Raw genomic sequence first — 25,318 nt, 5'->3', positions numbered from 1 at the left:
CTAAGTAATTTAAGGAGTATTAGCGTATACTGTTGTTTACAAACATTGTGTACCGATATATCAGACCTTAGCAACCAGTATGTGTAAACAGGTTCTCAGCGTACAAGGATATAGTTCCTAAAAGCACTAATATTACAGTAATCAGTTTTACAGTTATTACCTCACTTAATTAATAAAATGATTTGCCATAATGTACAAACAATATTAGGATACGTTTAACTAAGAAAATAGCTAATCGATCGTACAAGTTTTGGAGGAAAATAAACTTTACTGAAGGGCAAGGTCAATCCCGGCAGCCATGTCAAAATAGTCGATCAAACGGAAATTTATCTCAGGCTTATTTATGAGCCCATGGAATGTTTTCAGTGTGTAAGTACACACACTTTGCAGTTATGGAAATATTTACATCAATAATATTGATGTCAACGTTGTGTCATAGTTTTTATATGCACAGGAATTTGGGAATTAAATAAAGTCGAACATTAATGATTAAATTAACACATTTAGCGATCGTAATATACTAATATCCCATAAATAAATTACGGCAACTATTTACAAACATAATTCCTTACACTATAAACAAATTATTATGAAATACAACTAAATGTAGCTCGCGTTGTGCATCCAAACGATCACTAATAACAATAGTTACGCAATTTCGTAGTTCCAGACATTCCAGACATTGGCATAGTTCCAGACATTACAGAATACAAGCAAATATGCAAATAATTACTACTAAATGTAAAAATAAATATTGTGTTTTGTTCAATATTAAAATTACTTGAGAAAGGTCCACGTCACAGCAGTTACGAAAATTGTTGGGACAGCCATGACAATATGTACACAATGAGTTTGTAACCCTATACCCCGACCCCAGTCTGTCTGTCTGTCTGTCTGTCTCTCTCTCTCTCTCTCTCTCTCTCTCTCTCTCTCTCTCTCTCTCTCTCTCTCTCTCTCTCTCTCTCTCTCTCTCTCTGTGTCTCTCTGTGTCTCTCCATCGCTCTGTCTCTGTCGTTCTCTCTCTCTCTCTCTCTCTCTCATACACACAAAAGGGCGGGACGTAGCCCAGTGGAGAAACGCTCGCTTGATGCGCGGTCGGTCTAGGATCGATCCGCGTCGGTGGGCCTATATGACTATTCTCGTTCTAGCCAGTGCACCACAACTGGTATATCAAAGGTATTTGCTATCCTGTCTGTGGAATAGTGCATATAAAATATCCCTTGCTACTAATGGAAACATGTAACGGGTTTCCTCTCTATGACTGTGTTAAAATGACCATACGTTTGACAAAATAAACCTCTCTCTCACAAACACACACACACACACACACACACACACACACACATATATTCACATCCATACATGCATAAAGTCAAATTAATTTCTTCGCTTAAATGAAATATTTATTCACAAATGTTTACTGAATGACTCGAGGTTTATAAATACATTTTTATATACAAAGCTGGTCTTTTATTTCATGCCACTATTCAATAGATAAAAATGTACATTGATAACGGTCACCCCTGCGCGTGCTGTAACCTCACCGTGGTGCAGGGTTGTAACATTCTTTTTGAGAATGGCCAATAGAGCACAAATTGAAATTTTGAGTAAACGTCAGTATCTATCTGTGATATTTGTATTCTTGCACAGTTCTTTACACAGTTTTGATTTAAATCTTGAATTTTGATATTGATGTTGATCGTCACCTTATTTGTTTGCATTACCATAGTTTGAAACCCAATAGCCGATGTATTTTTCGTGCTGGGTATCGTTAAACATCCATTCATTCATTAATTTGATAACGGTCACAGTGACAAATCGCATTTATTGGTGCAGAACCGGAGTGGATCGAAGATTTTTTGAACATGGAGACTGGGAAAGTCGCTGGTACGTAACGCAGTTCGCCGCCAGCAGTTAGAGGTAACGACTGTTAACACTCGACCCTTCTGTGAATATAAACATATATATATATATATTCCGGGTGAACAATGTGTAAGTAATAGTTATACTCACACTTTACAAGGTGTATCGGTAAATATCGTTACAGTTTTGGTCGTGGTTCTCACGACCAAAACTGTTGGGATATTCACCGATACAACGGGTAAGTGTGGGTATAACGAACTTATACCCCACTTAAGGTCGAGTGAATTATTATATTAGTTCTATGGCTAATAAAGTCAATAACTAGAAAGTAGTAAATAAGGAAACGAAAATAACGTGGACCAGACGTCGTGAGCCTCACATTTTCTTCTGGAGCAGTGAAACTGTCTATTTCATTTGTTCGTGTCGCACGTCCAAATGCAGTTTGATGTGATGTTATCAGTGTGTTAGTGCTGTACTGGTATCGGAATATATTAAAACTAAGGGACGTAGTTTATATTTTTTGGGATGGGTATAGTATGGAGAATTATGTACTAAAATGTTATTTCCGAGAACATTTTTATATTTAGATCGTCTAAAAAATAATGTTTATGATATGAAATAATATTTAATGATTGTTTTTAAGTTTGGGGAATTTACTGGATAAGGGGTAGTTGTCACCCCTACCACACTGTCTACATCCCCGCACATTGCATGATTTTAACAGACGTATCGTGCTGTAAATATCTCAAGGGAACTAAGTGTGCATGTGTAATTAGATGGCTCTTTCTATTGGTTGAAATATTACGAAAACATAATTTGAACTTTCGTACATGCAAACGATGTCAGCCAGAAAAATAATTTTTGTAGACAGCTTGTTCTATTGGTTGAAATATTACGAAAACATAGCTTGCACTTTGTTATATGCAAATGATGTGTCATCAAGCAAACCATTTTTGTCTTATTTTGTAAAGGCGAATTGAGAAAGACGGTTGTGGGTTTGAAAATAAGCCAGCGAGAACAAAAAAGGACTTTGAAGGCCAGAATGAAGATTTTTGTTTAGTTAAGTGGACTTCATTTCTGTACATTTTAATTTGGACAATCCAAGAAGATTTTAAATTCTAACTGCAGGAGGAGAAATGTTTTTCGAGATAGTTACGCTACTGATTCCCGCAAACACGTCTAAGAACACGTGGTGTTGAATAATACAGGTTATGACAGCTGGACGTTTAGTATAAGGGGAAAATTCGTCTACTTTCCCCCAATATGGATACCTAGATACTTTAGTCAAGTGTTGAAGGATTTAAAAGACAATGCATTGCAACCGAACATCGCAAGTGTGAGCGTGACGGAAAGTATTAGTAACGGTCGCGCAGGCGTCCGCTTCTCCAAATGTGAGCACGTGCTCATCAAATATAAGAAAAACAACAGAAATACCTTCCGGAATTCAATGTAAGTTATGACAATAAACGTTCATTGTATTATTCATAATCTGTTTGCTTTTTGTTTTAAATACAAGTGTAGTTAAATGAAGTGTAGGTGTATCGTGATACACCTATATTTTTCCTCCAAAAGTGTAGGTGTATTGTAATACACCTACACATTTGGAGGAAAAGTGTAGGTTATAGGTGAATACACCTACACTTTTTAACAAAAGAAACCATGACAACGAGACCGGAAGTGGGGTATAAGCAGTTTTACAATTCAGGTCACGAGTTGAATAAAGCATGTGACAAAGCCGTGACACAAACTTATTTCGGTCTCGAGGTTGCCTAAGCGTGTATGTATCGGTACATCCACAGACCTGTTCTTGCATGCAGTAGTTTGGGGACGCATGATCAAGACATTTTGATCATAACTATTCAGAGTTGACAATGACGCGAGGAAGCATATTATCCACGATATCAATTTTGAAATTCCGTTTTCAGGACACATACTTTTCATTCAGATACTTGCTGAAGTAGGTCACGTTTACACTGGATACCGACAGAGGGACCGATGACATTACGCTGAATCGAACTGTCACTAAACAATGGCTACGGAAGATGACGAGACGAAGCCGTTGATTTCTGTAAACGAAACCACAATTCGGAAAGTCTCCTTCATCCGTGGAGCGGTCCCCTGTGGAATCATCATGATGCTGTATTTCTTATCTGGCTTCATCTTCATTTCTTGGATACCACAGTACGTGCATCAGCGGCTCTACGAAAGTTACACCAACTCGTCCAGTAAAAGCAACCACTACGTGTATAGCTGTAATCGAACAGAGAGCGACAACAATACACTTTTGGAGATAAAACTCCAGAAGGAGACCTCGGAGAGAGTCGTGTACTACTCCTATGCAAACAGTCTGCCTACCCTCCTCGTGAACCTGGTTATGGGATCCTACTCCGACAGCATCGGAAGAAAACTGTTTTTCGTGATTCCAATAATCGGATGTTTGGGCAAAGGTGTAGTGTCCATGTTGGTGGTGAAGCTAAATTTGGATCTGAATTATTTTTACCTTGCCTATGGACTGGAGGGAATAGGGGGTTCGTTCTCGACCTTTCTCTTGGCGACGTACGCCTACACTGCTGATATCACTCCACCGAAGAACAAAAGAACCCTGGCTATTGCCGCGCTGGAGGTGTTGCTTGCAACGGGTACGATCTCTGGAAAATTCGCAACTGGACTTCTTATTAAATCAACGGGCTTCTTCTTTCCCATGGTGTTAAACTCAGGGTTGGGGTTGCTGACATTGTTATTTGTGATTTTCTTCTTGGTGGAGACTACACACGGCTCTGAGGATTCGGGGAAATCGCCTCTAAGTCACTTAAAGAATGTCTTCGGCTTCTACCTCTTAACCGGGAGCCGTCGGCGCCGACTCCAGTACGTCATTGTGATGCTGATATTCTGCCTTGGACTGGTCGGCAGATTTGGTCGCGATAATACCGAGACATTGTACGTCTTAAACCAGCCGTTCTGCTGGCTTCCCGACAAGATCGGTTACTTTGGGGCGCTGCGAACCGGTCTCACTTCCTTGGTAACCATGCTGTTTATCAAAGCATGTCTGACCTGTCTCAGAGACGAGTACATCATAGCCACTGGGATGCTCGGAGAAATCGGCGGACTTGTTCTGGAGGCGATGGCGACGTCAGACCTGATGATGTGGTTGGTGCCCGTGGTTTCTAGCAGCGAGGCGACGTCGTCCCCGATAACGCGCTCCATGCTGTCGCGAATGACGTCGCCGTCGCAGCAAGGGGCGGTGTTCGCGTCGATCGCCACCCTGGAAACGATCACCAATTTCGTGGCGAACACCATGTACGGTTTAATATACAGCGCGACCGTGGGGGGCAGTGTTAGAGGGGCCGTGTTCTTGATCATGTCCGTGTGGCCCTTCCTCGCAATCGTAGCGTCCATTTCGCATGTGTTTGTAGCAGAGAAGGAAACTGAAGACACGGTGGTGGTCGTTGAAGATCCAGGAAAACAAAACGTATCTTGTTAATTATAGAACTTACGCGCGAATGCTGGACTTTTATCAGTAGGGGGTCTAGATTGTTACGAGTGGTTTTTTTTTTCTTTTTTTTTTTTTCGTTTTTTTTGGGGGGGGGGGGGGGGGGGCAGGCTCCTCTGAAAAATGTATTGAACAAACACATTTGTTTGTGCAGGGACCGGTTTCGATCCCCACACACCCTGCCCACGCGCCTGGGGCTAGTTAGGAGTTTATATTGTTGAGGACGCAAATATTGGGAGGCACACCCACTTGTCTATGAGTCGTATTATAGGGCGACAGGCAAAAGTAAAAGGTGGCAGAAAATAAGTATCATTCGGGGAGGCATGCTCCCCTCACACCCACGCCCACACTCGCAGCAGTGGATCGATAATTTATCTGCTAAATGACATAACATGTTGCCAGAAAATACAAATGTTTAATTGACACTAACTGTAATTTATATAACCAGCAACATTGTTGTCATGTCCAACTTGTTATCTATAGTTTGATATGTAATGAAATTATGGCTACGTAGCCGTAAATCATGTGCGGAACTTGTGGGGGTGACCGCTCATTTTGACCTAATGTTGGCGGTTTAAGCTGCTTGCAAAACACATTATGAAGTGAGCGTTAGTTGATGAGGAACGTACTCGCACTGTATATTTCTAAAAAAATTGTCGGAAATAGAATAAAAATTATTTTCGTTGATTATTTCTTTCATATTAAACTAGCGGGTAAATATTTTATAAATATATATTTAATAATACTCTACCTAATTTAGCATTTACTAGTTTGGGCTCTCAATGATGTACAAGGTGGTGTTTACTCTTGAAATTAAAAGATATCAGTAAACAGGTGATTTGTGCACTTTATTGGAACAGACTATAACAAATGTTGATCTACATGTGTCAGTTTCATTGACCCTTAAACAAACTTTTAAAATTAAAACTGCAAGTTAACTGAGTGTTTTGAATTGCAGAATATATTATTAATTATTATCAGCATATTTAGTGAATATAAATTCAATATAAGGACATTAGAAATTTACACAATCTTGCAACCACTTAAAGGTGATATATCATAGTTATATGTGAGCATCTGTTTGTGATATACCGGCCTAGGCGGCGTCGTGGTTAGGACATCGATCTACAGGCTGGTATGTACTGGGTTCGGATCCCAGTCGAGGCATGGGATTTTTAATCCAGATACCGCATCCAAACCCTGAGTGAGTGCTCCGCAAGACTCAATGGGTAGGTGTAAACCACTTGCACCGACCAGAGATCCATAACTGGTTCAACAAAGGTCTTGGTTTTCGCTGTCCTGCCTGTGGGAAGCGCAAATAAAAGATCCCTTGCTGCTAATCGGAAAGAGTAGCCAATGTAGTGGCGACAGCGGGTTTCCTCTCAAAATCTGTAAATAAAATGTGTTGAGTGCGTCGTTAAATAAAAAACATGTCTTTCTTTCTGTTTGTGATACAAATTCTCTAATAAAAATGTATTTTCTGCTAGTAGATAAAATTATTTTGTTAGAATCATTTATGGGCATATAGTTGAAGGAGTAAGCAAAATTTTATTTTATAAAATTATTTGCAATAGCTGTCATCATGCAACTTGGAGATGGCTCCTTTAATACATAGCACCTTTAATACCGGTATATTAGATCACACACTTGACAATTTTGCTCAAAAGTTACTAAGAAATAAATAGTTTGTTTTGGAAAGGGATAGGGGTAAACCGTCATCAGAGATGGTCCTTCACATATTGCAACAGCAATGAAATTGACACGTCGATCAAAATATGTTATAATCTGTTCCAACAAAGTACACAAATCACCTGTTTACTGACATATTTCTTTTAATTTCACGAGTAAACACCACCTTGTACATCAATGAGAACCCAAGCAAGTAAATGCTAAATTAGGTAGAGTATAATTAAATAGATATTTACAAAATATTTACTTGTCAGTTTAATATGAAAGACATAATCGACGAAAATCAGTTTTATTCTATTTCCGACACTACTTTTTTTTCGTGCGACTGCCTTTAATAGGTTAAATGCCGCGTGATTTTGCCTTTAAGTCTACTTGGACTATTGTACCGCGATATTCCAATCAAACACTGTGCCAAAGCACGATAATAATTTCAAGTAAAGTTTGTTTTGTTTAACGACACCACTAGAACACATTGATTAATTGATCATCGGCTATTAGATGTGAAACATTTGGTAATTCTGACACGTAGTTATCAGAGGAAACCCACTTCATTTTTCCTAATGCAGAACTTTCCCACATACAGGAAAGAACATACCACGCTCTTAACCAGTTGTGGTGCACTGGTTGTAACGGCAACCCCCACCCCCCCCCCCCCCCCCCATCAGCTGAATGGATCCACCAAGGTGTTTCGATCCTGCGACACAAGCACCCCAAGCGAGCACTCAATCGACAGCTAAAATCCCGCCCCCATAATATAAAGAGAAAGTCGCAAAGGTGAACAATGACCAAAAAAAAAAAATCATGCACTTTTCTTGTAAATTGTATTGTACCTTACATTATATACGCACAATTTTTTTTTTTTTTTTTTACACATCCAAATAATTTCGTTCCTACTATTTATAAATTATTTTGCTGCCATATAAATTAAGACTGACCGATAGCTTAACTCGTAACGTCATAGTTGCATTTGAGTTGCATGTCCATATTGACTTAATAAGTGGCTCCTATTATAATGGACAGGCGATGGACATGGTACAGAACTTGGGCCAAATTCACAAAACATCATAAACTCTGCCTTTAAAGATATTTGGGATCTCTCTCTCACGCAAAATATTACGAAATTACGAATTATGAATAATTGTAAAGACAAAAGAAAATTATTTACATTTTATTTAAAACTCACTGTAATTACAAAGATTGATTTCATCTTGGTTTATTGCATAGGTTTACACATATCGGTAAAAGTAAATTTATGACAGACAAACTCATAGAGACACATTTTATTTTGCCATAATATACACATTTTGTAGGCATACATACATATTTATAGATAAAATAATATAATGTGCACATTGCGGGGAGTGGCAAGTAGCAACGGGTCACAATCGATAAAAGTCAATAGTAAATGGGTAATACATGCATAGCAATAATATACAATATAATAACATGTGATGTATCAATTTTGTTTGTTCTATTCGTGGTAGCAGTGGTCAATGCACAATTTATCTGGCTGTTTTGAATTGTCGCTGGACAGCAGTTGCGATAATTTAAATGTTGATGGTTTATTATAATAAAAAGGTTTAATATATTTATCTCTTATGGTACTGTAGAAAGGACACACTAGAACAAAGTGATATTCGTCTTCTACTACATCCATATATGTATTATAATTACAAATACTACAAATTATAATGGTCGAAATGCTCATAAAAGTTGTATGCTCCCGAATAACGCTATAAAAGGCGAAGTGTAATTGGTCGATATTTAAATTGTTATTTATAGATGAAATGTCACCTGGACATGGGAGTCCACGCAATGCTGTTAGATCTGGTAGACCCAGTTGAGCTAATTTTAATCAGATTGAAATTAAAGGAGCAGACCCTAGTTTGAGCCCGTAACCATGGATACTAAGTTTAATTACTCTACAAACCTGCAACAGATATGGATGAGATCATAACAGAGATAAGCTAAAGTCTGTAATAGTTAAAAGTCTAAAAATGACTAGAGCTTGTCTTGATTAACATTACTTCTGAGACGAAAGTGCGTTTTTCAAATTGTGAGAAAACAAAAAAATCGATTTTAAGGTATTACAAAAACCTGGATGACCAGAACCACTTCAGGTGTACGAAAATGAATATTCTAAATACTAAAATATAAGTACTTTTAATTTAAATTATGAAAAATGGCTTTAATAGAGAAAAATACGTTGTAGTGTTTAAAAGCTAGGGTCTGTCACTTTAAATAGATACCAAAATACTTGTAAATATATACAACTTATAATCCTAATCGTAAAGTTACGATGTTTTGTTAATTTGGATCCTGATCATAACTACAATGTTTTGGGGATGACCGTGAGGTTACAATTTGTGCAAGAAGTAAGTACCTCTTCAGTATACACTGTTTTATGTTTTATATTTTAATTTTCAGTTCACGTAACGGTTTAATTATTGTTGGCAAATAAAACTATGAGTATTGCTCAAATTGATGCATATCCTGAATAAAAAAAAAAAATTTACTTGCGTATTTTCGTACTTTTGTCTTTCGTCGAATTATTCGAAAACGTGGCAAGATAAATGTGCATTCATTTTATTTGATTCTTTTTTAAATTTATATCATTATTATTATTATTATTATTACTATTATTATTTATTTTATTTTATTTACTTACTTTTTCGTTTTATTATTAATATTATTATCATTTTTTTTAAATTGTTTTATTAAAGGGACCGTGGTGAGTTTGCGGCCATTGGAAGATTTTTTTCTTGTTTTTTTGGTACGAACGACATTATAATTAGGAGGTAAAATCTGCTTTGTGCTACTTCAAACGTTAGGATGACAACAAACGCATTGTTTAAATAGACACTGATCTTCTAAACCAGTAATTTTAACTATCTTTAATATGTAATTTTAGTCATCAAAAAGGATTTGTTAGGCGTAAACCTGTTGCAGAACACACGCAGGACAATCCCTATGAAAGGACTTTACTGACTCTGAAGATATTGTAATCATTCATATTAACAGAGAGTTTTTCATGATGAAAATTCAAAAGTTAATTACATTTTTTATTTTTTATTGTTAGAATATTCAATATGTTTCTGGTCGTCGTAATTTAGGTAGGTTTTTAGTAGTTCGGTCGCCGGCCACCTCCTATCTCTAACGCTCTTATTCATTAATACTCCCTTGTCCATATCATAACCTGACATCTGATCCTCCATCTCACCCTCAGTTAACAATGTAGTGCGAGCTGCCAACAAATTTGGATCAGCCCCCTGCTCTAGGATTAACTCTTGTCTATTACAAGTTAAGTCCCCTCTATCAAACACAACTGGTTCATTTACCCTCTGTGGGAGGTCAACAGGTTCCACCACATTTAGTTCCTCATTTGACTTATCTACCATTTTACTGATAACCTCATCCACTCTAATTTCATGGCTCACACACGTATCAGACAAATCACAATTTTCCTCTGGGTCTCGTGCTACCCTTCCGACCATAGCCCTAGTCATTACACATGCAGGATAACTAATCTCATCAACCTCACACTCTTCTATTGGTAAAGGGCTGTCTTCAATTAACAATTTGTCACCTTGCGGCTGGCAACACTGACTAGTCAAATCGTTACCCAACTAAACTCCTATGTTTTCAACAGACAAGTCCTTCAGATCACCCATAACGACTGCTCCCGTCACAAACATCGAACACAAGAAAACGTTATGTAACCGGACAACCATATTTTCTCCAGTAACCGAGGTTAAGGCCAAACTATGTCCTGTATCTGAATTATTAATACCAGCTAAACAATCTGACGTTATAAGCGACTGGCTACACCCTGTATCTCGATAGATTGATATTGCCTTAGGACTCAACTCTTGTTTCACATCACAAACCATACCAGTGGACACATACGGGTTTACTTTCTCTGCCATGGGACTAACCATTAACACTCTCGCTAACGGAGCTGACCTCACTAAACCGACCACTTGCGCATTATCGCGTTTCCTTTTAAAACAGTCCTCAACAAGATGGTTATCCTTTTCACAGTAACTGCAATGTGGACGAAAAGTTTCTGCATTGGCTGATAATGCAGGTTTATCCTTACTTTGCCCACCAGGTGCCTTCCTTGCCTGACTAGCTGACCAACTAGATGACTCCCCGATAATTACTTTCCCGGGAAAAACCTGGCTGAAATTTCTTCTTATCACCCTGTTGTATAGAGCTACCCTGTACTGCCTGAGCTTTGTGTATTAACACGTAATCATCTGCCGCTATGCCTGCCTCCTCTATTTTTTTGATATCACGATCCTCTAAATGAATACGTAAGCTAACTGGTAATCCATTTTTAATGTCCTGTAAGATCAACAATTCCCGTAACTCGGTATATGACCCTACCTGATGAGAAATCACCCATTTATCAAACATTCCTGCTTTCTTAGCCACAAACTCACTATAAGACTGACCCTGCGTTTTTCTCAACCCACTATACCGTAAACAATAATTCTCAGTTCGTAACTCGTAAGCCCTCAACACTGCAGACTTAACTAGGTCGTACTGATTCGCTCGCTCATCACTCATTGAATTATAAGCTACGCTAGCCTTCCCCTTAAACTTAGACACGGCTAACACTGTCCACTTAAGACTGCGGCCAACTTAGCTGCTTAGTGGCCCATTCAAAAAGGTGGAAGAACATATCTACCTCCTGGTCGTCAAATACAGGCACTGATCTATAAGCCTCCGACATGTTAAACCCATTTCCTGCCTCTCGTCTAACTTCTTCAGTATTCAACTTTAACTCATGTTCCACTTTTAATTTTCCTAACTGGAATTCTCTATCCCTTTCTCTCTCTCTTCTCTCTCTATCCCTATCTCTCTCTTCTCTCTCTCTCTCTCTCTCTCTCTCTCTCTCTCTCTCTCTCTCTCTCTCTCTCTCTCTCTCTCTCTCTCTCTCCCTATCTCTCTCTCTTCTCTCTATCTCTATCCCTATCTCTCTCTCTCTATCTTCTTTTTCTCTATCCCTCTCTCTATCTAATGCACGTTCTTCTCTTTCGTACTCAAGCTTTTTAAAAGCTAACTGTTGTTCCACACTTACCTCATTTATCTCTATCTCTGGAACAATGTCACTGTCTTCCATAACAGGACTATCACGAAAAACATCCTGGATAATAATTATCCTTATATCACCTAATGTTTTAGCTGATGTTAAATCAATTTCTCGCTCACTCGCGATTTCAACTAATTCGGCCTTACGCGCTCGCTTAATCTCCACTACACTGAGCGTAGGCCTATCCAGCAAATTCTTATCCATGTTTAGGTATGACGCACTTATTATTATTGTTTTCTAGTGAACAACGTTGCTACTTCTAGTTAATTTGCAAAAATAATTTATAAAGCCCCCATTTACAAACAATACTTTTTAAATATACATGTCCCGTTTCAGATCCGGGACGAGCACCCCAATTTTTACTCCTGTCACGGCGATCCTATAATACCCGTAACTGAATAAAACACGATTATCCAAATATCTCTCCGAAATGTATATCTATTAGATCTCTCTGTATCGGGCAGTCTAATACCCGAGTGGCTCGGCTCTAGGTATAATCAGAGATAAGATCTTATATAAATATATATATGTAGCACGTTTAGTTCACTAGAAAACACAACAAAACACAATACACTTTGGAATTTGTATTAACACTACGCTGACAAATGTACTTGCCACAGTAGTTAATTAACAACAACAATATAATAACAACCCAGAACTAATCACTTAATTAGTTAATCACTAGGTGTCTAGTTTACACAATATTCTAATCACTTCACGGTAATACAACACACACACGTGTGATAATTGAGAAACGCTGCCAGAGGAACTTAATTAATAAAGGAATTACAACTCTATTCCTAACTGGTTAATTTTTAATTAACCCTTAAATACTCATTCAATAACCTTGTAATACAGAATTAATACTGGTACCTATCACAATAAAGACAATAACATACAGTTTACCTAGGTCCTCTAGGATGACCGGCTAAGGTTTATTTTACCAAATACTCGTATAAAAATATTAGAACAGTGAAGCCAACAATTTACTTCGTCAGATTACCGGATACACTGTCTAAAGAATATTGGTATAATACAGTATTAAAATATTTAAAGTCACATCAATCACATCAAGGTTATACAACAGAGCAGAACAATATATTTACCACGTCCGGACTGAACTTATATAGATCGTTCAGTGGACGATGTCCGTTACCCTGGATACTTCCAATGTTTCTCCCTGATGTATCTAAAATCCTATCTATTTATTCAAAAATCTCAGAGACAGTGAATATCGCCTGGGGGCACAACGCGGTACCTCACCTATATTGTGATATTTCCACAACTCCCAGAGACGGTATACTTTCTTAGATGGCCAGACTTACTGTCGCCTAGTTCGCCAGAAACCCACAGTCGTAAAACCGCACTACCGGAGGTATTACGTAACTACTGGCCACATGGCCTCCACCACTGGTCTGGGTGTGTATTAGGGGGTACGGTCGCGCGGGGGTATTACGTAACCAAGCTGCACATGGCCCTCTAAAACAATTAACATCGCCACAGGCGAAAAGATAACAGCATGTTCTGTCACACATCCCCACCTCAAAAAGGATATTTCCTCTACTCTAGGATTAGGGAAATATACTACATTTAAACAAAACAAAAGGTGTGTTAACCGACGCATCCGGGTATTTATAACACATAGTGTGATTACTGGTAGTCACCTTATTACTGAGTCTCTGAGTCCCTGGTATACAATAAAATATATAAAAACAAAAACAGAAATCCGGAACGTCAACACATTATCACAACGTTCAACTTCGGGACAGGGCATCAGCGATTACATTGGATGTGCCCTTGATATGTTCTATGGTAATTGGGAATTCCTGCAGAAGAAGACTCCATCTCAAAACTCTCTGGTTGGTGGCTTTCATTCTGTGAATGAAAGTAACTGGATTATGATCAGTAAAGACAACCACTTGATGCAATGCCGATTTCACGTAGATCTGAAAATGCTTCAGAGCTTGTACCATGGCCAAAGCTTCCTTCTCTATAGTGGAATAGTTCACCTGGTGTTTGTCAAACTTTTGGAGAAGAAACTTACAGGATGGTCCAGTCCATTTTCGTCTTCTTGGAACAGCACAGCTCCAGCTCCCACGTCACTGGCATCCACAGCCAGCTTGAAAGGCATTCGGTAGTCTGGTGCTGTCATCACGGGAGACAAGGAGAGCATCTGCTTGAGTCGGTTGAGTGACTTCTCGTATTCGTTTGACCACTGGAACTTCGATTCCTTCTTTAGTGCCGCACGTTTTACAGGTTTTATCCAATAGGCATGCTGTCGACTCGGTGTAGCGTTGGGTTCCAAGCACACATCCTGGATTAAAGCCGCACACCCTAGTTCCATCCAGCGAAAATAAATTATAATTTGGTTAATCTACAAACCTGTAACACACTTAGATCACGTTTTTATCAAATGGAGTGAAAAAGCAGGTTTTATATCGATAAATACCATGGGAATCCCCATGTCCCAATTGCTTGAAATAATTTTGAAAGTTAGTATTCTAGATGTAGAAAGGTAGATGTCGCTCGAAGCACAACAATGCCTATGTCACGACAAATTTCACAGAGTGTGCACAGACGTGGGGTGCGTTCTTTTCACCTCTGCTGGACATGTTCCAACTGTTCTGTCCTGGTTGTATTCCCTCTCCAGATATCGTAAGACTTAGCAAAATTATTGGTTTTAAGGGTTTGTAACGTTTTGTATTGAGACACTTACTTGTCTGAACTTTATTGTTACTGAAAATGTTCACGAACTGTGAAGAAAAATCTCACAAATGAACAACAACAAACCGGATGTTCATTGCGCGAACTGTGCACGAGAAAACAAACCGAACCAAAATGATAACGGTCACGTGGTATACCAACATCTGTGACGTTTACACAGGAAGATTCCCTCTAAAAATAGATTGGACCTCGCTTGCTTAACGGTTTTTTCTCGACAGCACGTCTTGTGAAAAAATGCAAAAAATGCATTTCGTGGTTTTACAAACATCAGGATTACCAAAAAGCACTTCAGATGAATGGAAATGTGTATTCTAAATAATAAAATGTAAGTAAAGTGCAATTTTATTTGTGAAAAATGGGGTTTAATAGCGAAAAACAACGCCGTAATGGTTAACAAATAGCCGTAACTAGGGTGTGTCCCTTTAAGGTATTGGTAACTGTTGGAAAGTCCTGACAAATGGAAACATTTTCTTGTATCAACGTAGTCAGCTCTGCTCGCTGGGGGCTGTCAAGGTGCATCAAGTCGGCTAGAATCTGGCTGTTGGTTAACTTGATCTCTCCAGTCTTGACGTCATCACAGGAAATTGAGTGACTCTCAATCTGGACAGGTAACACTGGAACTATCGGCAGTCTGTCAAAATAACCTTTTAGCAAATTGATGTGACAATACCTACTTTTCCTAACCCTATCAGGAGTGTTTATCACATACCCTGTCTCATTAACCCGTTTGTCCACAACATAGCGACCGAAATACCTGTTCTGCAATGAACCCCGTTTAATGGGAAGGTACAGCAGCACCTTATCCCCTGGTTTAAATTCCCGACTCCTAGCCTTCCTATCAAACACTGATTTTATTTTTCTCTGAGCCTAGCTCAGATGCTTCCTAGCTAGTTCGGTCGCCGGCCACATCCTATCTCTAACTCTCTTATTCATTAATACTCCCTTGTCCATATCATAACCTGACATCTGATCCTCCATCTCACCCTCAGTTAACAATGTAGTGCGAGCTGCCAACAAATTTGGATCAGCCCCCTGCTCTAGGATTAACTCTTGTCTATTACAAGGTAAGTCCCCTCTATCAAACACAACTGGTTCATTTACCCTCTGTGGGAGGTCAACAGGTTCCACCACATTAAGTTCCTCAGTTGACTTATCTACCATTTTACTGATAACCTCATCCACTCCAATTTCATGGCTCACACACGTATCAGACAAATCACAATTTTCCTCTGGGTCTCGTGCTACCCTTCCGGCCATAGCCCTAGTCATTACACATGCAGGATAACTAATCTCATCAACCTCACACTCTTCTATTGGTAAAGGGCTGTCTTCAATTAACAATTTGTCACCTTGCGGCTGGCAACACTGACTAGTCAAATCGTTACCCAACAAAACTCCTATGTTTTCAACAGACAAGTCCTTCACAACACCCATAACGACTGGTCCCGTCACAAACATCGAACACAAGAAAATGTTATGTAACCGGACAACCATATTTTCTCCAGTAACCGAGGTTAAGGCCAAACTATGTCCTGTATCTGAATTATTAATACCAGCTAAACAATCTGACGTTATAAGCGACTGGCTACACCCTGTATCTTGATAGATTGATATTGCCTTAGGACTCAACTCTTGTTTCACATCACAAACCATACCAGTGGACACATACGGGTTTACTTTCTCTGCCATGGGACTAACCATTAACTCTCTTGCTAACGGGGCTGACCTCACTAAACCGACCACTTGCGCATTATCGCGTTTCCTTTTAAAACAGTCCCCGACAAGATGGTTATCCTTTTTACAGTAACTGCAATGTGGACGAAACGTTCGTGCATTGGCTGATAATGCAGGTTTATCCTTACTTTGCCCACCAGGTGTATTCCTTGCCTGACTAGCTGACCAACTAGATGGCTCTCCCCGATAATTACTTTCCCGGGAAAAACCTGGCTGAAATTTCTTCTTATTACCCTGTTGTATAGAGCTACCCTGTACTGCCTGAGCTTTGTGTATTAACACGTAATCATCTGCCGCTATTCCTGCCTCCTCTATGTTTTTTTCATCCTCTAAATGAATACGTAAGCTAACGGGTAATCCATTTTTAATGTCGTGTAAGATCAACAATTCGTCGCGTGAGAGCCAGAAGGACGTAAGTGCATTAAAATTCATTTTTTAAAAGCCGAGATAATGAAGGAAAACTGTTTTTATTGATCAGTAGTTAAGATGTCGAATTTGTTTTAATGACAATGAAGGCAGAACATATTTACAATTTCTTTGTATAATTGCGGTATTTATGGCATATTAGGTTGTTTTAGTTATTTGCTTAAATAGTTGTAGTTACGACAATTATTCATAATTAAATTAAATGTGTCATTTATGACCAACAGTATATCAAGTAAATTTAAATATTTATTCTGAAAGAACCATCACTTATTTATTTTTAAAAAGGAGAAAGCTTGTAAATAGAAAATATTTAGAAGCAAACATTCAAAAAGGAATACAAGTAGAAGTACGCGTATTAATAAAATCACCGCTTAAACAAAATATTACGTGAAAAAAGTTATTTTACTTTTGTTAATAATAATACGATAAATAAAATCACCAATTGAGCAAAATAATAATGTGAAAAAAACTACTCTGACTCGTGAAATCCTTGTTTTCTTTGACCCACCCCTGATTTTGTGTGACCTTATCCAGTGCAGGGTTTCTGCCAAAGGGTAAAATGGGTATGGTACCATACCCAAATATTTTTGCAGAATTTTGTTTTTAAGTTAACTTTTTGACAAAATTAATTACTCTTATCATTATTGTACGACTTTTTTAATCCTAACCCAAAACTTAACCCATTTTCTTTCTGAGGGAGGACCCCCCCCCCCCCCCCCCCCCCCCTATCTCTTTTGACTGTGGTTGCATTCAATTCCATAGAGCCATACCCAAAATTGTCTATCTGGCAGAAACACTGTGGTGGTAGTGATCCATGTTCGTTGTTTGATGATGGTGCATCAGAATCAGACGACTTGTCCGTACAAAACCTCTTTTTCCAGGCAAGTATTCGTTCCAGATGAGTCATCAGAAAAGATAATGTCATGTTGTATGCAGTGTTCTTTCCGTGTTCTTTGAGCCATAGGAGTCCTTTTGCAGACAGTTCCTGGTTCTGCTGCCTCAGGGTGTACTTCACTAGTTTCAAGAATACCTGGTTTATCACGTAGTGCAACAGACAAACCAGAATAGTTAAGCAAACTGAAACTGGTATCCTTTAATGAAGAAACTATGTTTAGCAGCTTATTGATTTGGGATACACCTGGTTCAAGTGAAGCTCATTCAAAGGATATAGGGTTTACGTTTCCAATGAATTTCAAATCAATGTTCACCTGTTGAGTATGCAGGATTCTCTCCAGGCTATACTGAGTGAACAGTAAACCCTACAGCTTCTGCCGTGCGTTGGGTGTACTTTCCGGGTTCTGTTGTGTGTCCAGTAATCTCTCCAGGTTAAAATGTGTGTTCAGTGATCTCTCCAGGTTCTGTTGTGTGTTGGGTGTACTCTCCGGGTTTTGTTGTGTGTTCAGTGCACACTCCTGGTTTTATTGTGTATTTGGTGATCTCTCCGGGTTCTGTTGTGTGTCCAGTGATCTCTCTCCAGGTTATATTATGTGTTCAGTGATCTCTCCAGGTTCTGTTGTGTGTCCGGTGATCTCTCCAGGTTCTATCGTGTGTTCGGTGATCAATCCAGGTTATGATGTGTGTTCAGTGATCTCTCCAGGTTCTATTGTGTGTTCGGTGATCTCTCCAGGTTCTATTGTGTTCAGTGATCTCTTCAGTTTCAACTGTGTTCAGAGATCTCTCCAGGTTATGTATGATGTGTGTTCAGTGATATATACAGACTATGTTATGTGCAGTGTTCTCTCCGTGTTTTGTTGAGTGTTAAATGATCAATCCTCCGGTTTCTGTTGTGTGTGCTAAATTATTTTCTGCGTCTGTTGTGAGTGATATGTCATGTTCAAGTTCTCTTGTGTGTACTATGTCATGATCATAGTATGTTGTATGTGTGTTCTGTCATGTTCTTCAGTTTCTGTGGTGTGTACTATGTCACGTTCAGGTTCTGTTGTGTGTCCCACATCATGTTCAGGTTTTGTTGTGAGTTCTCTATTATGTTCAGGTTCTGTTGTGAGTGCTATGTCGTGTTCAGGTTCTGTTGCAAGTGACTGGACAAAGGCTGTGGTATGTGCTGTCCTGTCTGTGGGGAAGTGCATATAAAAGATACCTTGCTGCATTAGGAAAAATGTAGTGGGTTTCCTCTGATGACTAGGAGTCATAATTACCAAATGTTTGACATCCAATAGCCAATAGTTAATTAATCAATATGCTCTAGTGGTGATTATTTTCTGTTGAGTTTCTGTTGTCCTGTTGAGTGAGCTATGTTATGTTCATGTCCTGGTGTGTGTGCCATGTCATGTTCAGCTAATATTTTGGTGTGTGTCTTGTGTCATGTTCACGTTCAACATTATGTTGCTTAGCTTAGCTTAGTAACTGGTTTAACGTGTCCATAGTCCATATACCACTAGGGTTTCGAACACGCCTATCCCAAGTCCGACCTCCAATAGGATCGGAAGTCTGACTCAAGACAGGGATATTCTGTTGCAAATATTTGTTAACTGTAAAGTTAATCAAAGTCCATAGATCTTGCTATCGTTTATGTTGAGGCCACATTCACTTTATTCACTTTTAACCTTACGTCTGATTACACTGTCTTTTGTTACTGGACTTTAAATTTATCCTGGATAACTTACAATGACGTTTGTATATGCAATATTGTTAATCCATAATACCTACATTTGAGCAATCCAGTAGATCTTCAAAGGCAACTGAAAGGCGGAATTTGATCACCGTAACCTATAATTAAATCAGTGTCATTATGCTTGCACTTTGGTCGTATATGCCACATACAACATTTATTATGAATTAAAATTGTATCTTCAGATACAAATTACATGTTGGAAACTTTGCTTCAATTAAAAACATTTCAAAATAGATATTTGTTTTTCAAGAAAATTCACCGAAACATGTTTATTATTATAATTATGGTGCACATAAAATAGCAAACCATACAAACATTAATGTTACTGCAATTCCTATTTATATATATATAGACACCACTCATGTCTGTTGCCAAATGGTTTGTTGCATGCAGTACCAAATGTTTTTCTTAAATAGACCGGGCTCTCACAATGACAAAAATCATATTATTTTTAGGATTCAAGCACATACAAATATTCACATAATATACTACTCAAAAGAATTTAAGGGTCAAAAATTTATAACCAAATAAGTTTCAGAGTGTATTAGATTGATGATGTAAACTACACCAAATTTTTTATTTATTGTTCCATATTTACAAAAAACCCACAAATACAAGAAAGTCACATGACATGCTGTCAAAGTTGAAGGTTGTCAAACATGGATTTTACACATTAGAACATTCGTTTAATAGTGTGTGAATCCACCCCTGGCGCGAATACACTCGACACATCGTTGCCTCATGCTGTTGATCAGACGTCTGAAGAACTCTTGGGGAATGGCCTGCCACTCTGCCATAGGAAGTTGACCCAGATCATGAAGGTTGGCCGGAGGGGCATGGTTATCCCGAATTCTCCTGCCTAATTCGTCGACAGTGTCAATTACAGTTGATTTTAATTCATTTATGGGTTGCTTAGACCCACATTCGTCAAAATGGAACAATACCATGCGTGACATTATGGTCTAGCTAATATAATTGACATTCAGAAAATAATGTCGAAAATATCGTCTGACCCTTAAATTATTTTGAGTAGTATATATGCTCTATTGTACTTTGCATTTGTAATTTCTGTCACAGACCGATAACAAAGAATACATATGTCTCGTATTTGGCACATACGACCTATGTCAGACATAATTATATAACGAACTGTATTTAAAAAGGGTGTATCTACCACACACGACCAGTCGTGTTCACATATGGACAGCAAGCAAATCGGAGGAAAGTCGTATGTGTCAGTTACGTCTATTTTCGTGCAAATTGGTATCTGTGATTCATTTACGACCATTTAAATCCTTCTGTATAAGCGATGCAATTAGAGACATAGCTACGATTTTTTGTGACAATATGTAATCGGGGATGGCGATTCCGAATATGCAAAAAAAGACGTTTTAGGTCGTATGTGCCACTTACGACCTTTTATCTCTCACGCGACGAATTCCCGTAACTCGGTATATGACCCTACCTGATGAGAAATCACCCATTTATCAAACATCCCTGCTTTCTTAGCCACAAACTCACTATAAGACTGACCCTGCGTTTTTCTCAACTCGCTATACCGTAAACGATAATCCTCAGGTCGTAACTCGTAAGCCCTCAACACTGCAGACTTAACTAGGTCGTACTGACTCGCTCGCTCATCACTCATTGAATTATAAGCTACGCTAGCCTTCCCCTTAAACGTAGACACGGCTAACACTGTCCACTTAGACTGCGGCCAACTTAGCTGCTTAGCGGCCCGTTCAAAAAGTTGGAAGAACATATCTACCTCCTGGTCGTCAAATACAGGCACTGATCTATAAGCCTCCGACATGTTAAACCCATTTCCTGCCTCTCGTCTAACTTCTTCAGTATTCAACTTTAACTCATGTTCCACTTTTAATTTTGCTAACTGCAATTCTCTATCCGTATCTCTCTCTTCTTTCTCTCTATCCCTCTATCTTCTCTCTCTCTATCCCTATCTCTCTTCTCTCTATCCCTATCTCTCTCTTCTCTATCTTCTTTTTCTCTATACCTCTCTCTATCTAATGCACGTTCTTCTCTTTCGTACTAAACCTTTTTAAAAGCTAACTGTTGTTCCACACTTAACTCATTTATCTCTATCTCTGGAACAATCTCACTGTCTTCCATAACAGGACTATCACCAAAAATTTCCTGGATAATAATTGTCTTTATATCACCTAATGTTTTAGCTGATGTTAAATCAATTTTTCGCTCACTCGCAATTTCAACTAATCCGGCCTTACGTGCTCGCTTAATCTCCACTACACTGAGCGTAGGACCTATCCAGCAAATTCTTATCCATGTTTAGGTATGACGCACTTATTTTTTTTCTCTTTTCTAGTGAACAACGTTGCTACTTCTAGTTAATTTGTAAAAATAATTTATAAAGCCCCCATTTACAAACAATACTTTTTAAATATACATGTCCCGTTTCAGATCCGGGACGAGCACCCCAATTTTTACTTCTGTCACGGGGATCCTAATAATACCCGTAACTGAATAAAACACGATTATCCAAATATCTCTCCTAACTGTATATATATTAGATCTCTCTGTATCGGACAGTCTAATACTCGAGTGGCTCGGCTCTAGGTATAATCAGAGATAAGATCTTATATAAATATATATATGTAGCACGTTTACTTCACTAGAAAACACAACAAAACACAATACACTTTGGAATTTGTATTAACACTACGCTGACAAATGTACTTGCCACAGTAGTTAATTAACAACAACAATATAATAACAACCCAGAACTAATCACTTAATTAGTTAATCACTAGGTGTCTAGTTTACACAATATTCTAATCACTTCACGGTAATACAACACACACACGTGTGATAATTGAGAAACGCTGCCAGGGAAACTTAATTAATAAAGGAATTACAACTCTATGCCTAACTGGTTAATTTTTAATTAACCCTTAAATACTCATTCAGAAACCTTGTAGTACAGAATTAATACTGGTACCTATCACAATAAAGACAATAACCTACAGTTTACCTAGGTCCTCTAGGATGACTGGCTAAGCTTTATATTACCAAATACTGGTATAAAAATATTAGAACAGTGAAGCCTACAATTTACTTCGTCAGATTACCGGATACACTGTCTAAAGAATATTGGTATAATACAGTATTAAAATATTTAAAGTCACATCAATCACATCAAGGTTATACAACAGAGCAGAAAAATATATTTACCACGTCCGGACTGAACTTATATAGATCGTTCAGTGGACGACGTCCGTTCCCCTGGATACTTCCAATGTTTCTCCCCGATATATCTAAAATCCTATCTATTTATTCAAAAATCTCAGAGACAGCGAATATCGCCTGGGGGCACAACGCGGTACCTCACCTATCATGTGATATTTCCACAACTCCCAGAGACGGTATATTTTCTTAGATGGCCAGATTTACTGTCGCCTAGTTCGCCAGAAACCCACAGTCGTAAAACCGCACTACCGGAGGTATTACGTAACTACTGGTCACATGGCCTCCACACCTGGTCTCTGTGTGTATTAGGGGGTACGGTCGCGCGGGGGTATTACGTAACCAAGCTGCACACGGCCCTCTAAAACAATTAATATCGCCACAAGCGAAAAGATAAGAGCATTTTCCGTCACAGTATTCTTGCACAGTTCTTTACATTGTTTTTATTTAAATCTTGAATTTTTATATTGATGTTGATCGTCACCTTATTTGTTTGCATTACCATAGTTTGAAACCCAATAGCCGATGTATTTTTCGTGCTGGGGTGTCGTTAAACATCCATTCATTCATTCATTCATTCATTCATATGATAACTGTCACAGTGACAAATCGCATTTATTGGTGCAGAACGGGAGTGGATCGAAGATTTTTTGAACATGGAGACTGGGAAAGTCGCTGGTACGTAACGCAGTTCCCCGCCAGCAGTTAGAGGTAACAACTGTTAACACTCGACCCTTCTGTGAATATAAATATATATATTCCGGGTGAACAATGTGTAAGTAATAGTTATACTCACACTTTACGAGGTGTATCGGTAAATATCCTTACAGTTTTGGTCGTGGTTTTCACGACCAAAACTGTTTCGATATTCACCGATACAACGGGTAAGTGTGGGTATAACGAACTTATACCCCACTTAAGGTCGAGTGAATGATTATATTATTTCTATGGGTAATAAAATCAATAACTAGAAAGTAGTAAATAAGGAAATGAAAATAACGTGGACCAGACGTCGTGAGGTCACATTTTCTTCTGGAGCAGTGAAACTGTCTATTTCAGTTGTTCGTGTCGCACGTGCAAATGCAGTTTGATGTGATTTTATCAGTGTGTTAGTGCTGTACTGGTATCGGAATATATTAAAACTCAGGGACGTAGTTTATATTTTTTGGGATGGGTATAGTATGAAGAATTATGTACTAAAATGTTATTTCCGAGAACATTTTTACATTTAGATCGTCTAAAAAAGTAATGTTTATGATATGAAATAATATTTAATGATTGTTTTTAAGTTTGGGGAATTTACTGGATAAGGGGTAGTTGTCACGCCTACCACACTGTCTACAGCTCCGCACATTGCATGATTTTAACAGACTATCGTGCTGTAAATATCTCAAGGGAACTAAGTGCGCATGTGTAATTAGATGGCTCTTTCTATTGGTTGAAATATTACGAAAACATAATTCGAACTTTCGTACATGCAAATGATGTCAGCCAGAAAAATAATTTTTGTAGACAGCTTGTTCTATTGGTTGAAATATTACGAAAACATAGCTTGCACTTTGTTATATGCAAATGATGTGTCATCAAGCAAACCATTTTTGTCTTATTTTGTAAAGGCGAATTGAGAAAGAAGGTTGTGGGTTTGAAAATAAGCCAGCGAGAACAAAAAAGGACTTTGAAGGCCAGAATGAAGATTTTTGTTTAGTTAAGTGGACTTCATTTCTGTACATTTTAATTTGGACAATCCAAGAAGATTTTAAATTCTAACTGCAGGAGGAGAAAAGTTTTTGGAGACAGTTACGCTACTGATTCCCGCAAACACGTCTAAGAACACGTGGTGTTGTATAATACAGGTTATGACAGCTGGACGTTTACTATAAGGGGAAAATTCGTCTACATTCCCCCAATATGGATACCTAAATACTTTAGTCAAGTATTGAAGGATTTAAAAGACAATGCGTTGCAACCGAACATCGCAAGTCTGAACGTGACGGAAAGTATTAGTAACGGTCGCGCAGGCGTCCGCTTCTCCAAATGTGAGCACGTGCTGATCAAATATAAGAGAAACAACGGAAATACCTTCCGGATTTCAATGTAAGTTATGACAATAAACGTTCATTGTATTATTCATAATCTGTTTGTTTTTTGTTTTAAATACAGGTGTAGTTAAATGAAAAGTGTACGTCTATTGTAATACACCTACACATTTGGAGGAAAAGTGTAGGTTATAGGTGAATACACCTACACTTTTTAACAAAAGAAACCATGACAACGAGACCGGAAGTGGGGTATAAGCAGTTTTACAATTCAGGTCACGAGTTGAATAAAGCATGTGACAAGCCGTGACACAAACTTATTTCGGTCTCGAGGTTGCCTAACCGTGTATGTATCGGTACATCCACAGACCTGTTCTTGCATGCGGTAGTTTGGGGACGCATGA

The 25,318-nt window shown here is 38.4% G+C and overlaps 1 protein-coding gene across 1 annotated transcript; it reads left to right on the top strand.

Moving 5' to 3' along the window:
• Positions 1 to 3,892: 3,892 nt before the first annotated feature.
• LOC121387589 (solute carrier family 46 member 3-like) lies at positions 3,893 to 5,878 on the top strand. Its single transcript, XM_041518753.1, has one exon. It carries the CDS (start codon positions 3,893 to 3,895, stop codon positions 5,342 to 5,344), a length of 1,452 nt encoding a protein of 483 aa, XP_041374687.1. The 3' UTR covers positions 5,345 to 5,878.
• Positions 5,879 to 25,318: the final 19,440 nt, after the last annotated feature.

This window comes from Gigantopelta aegis, chromosome 2 (genome assembly GCF_016097555.1).
Source record: "Gigantopelta aegis isolate Gae_Host chromosome 2, Gae_host_genome, whole genome shotgun sequence".
In the NCBI taxonomy this organism is placed as follows: Eukaryota; Metazoa; Mollusca; class Gastropoda; order Neomphalida; family Peltospiridae; genus Gigantopelta; species Gigantopelta aegis.
The sequence above is the reverse complement of the archived record's forward strand: the minus strand, read 5'-3'. Positions and strand labels throughout refer to the sequence as shown.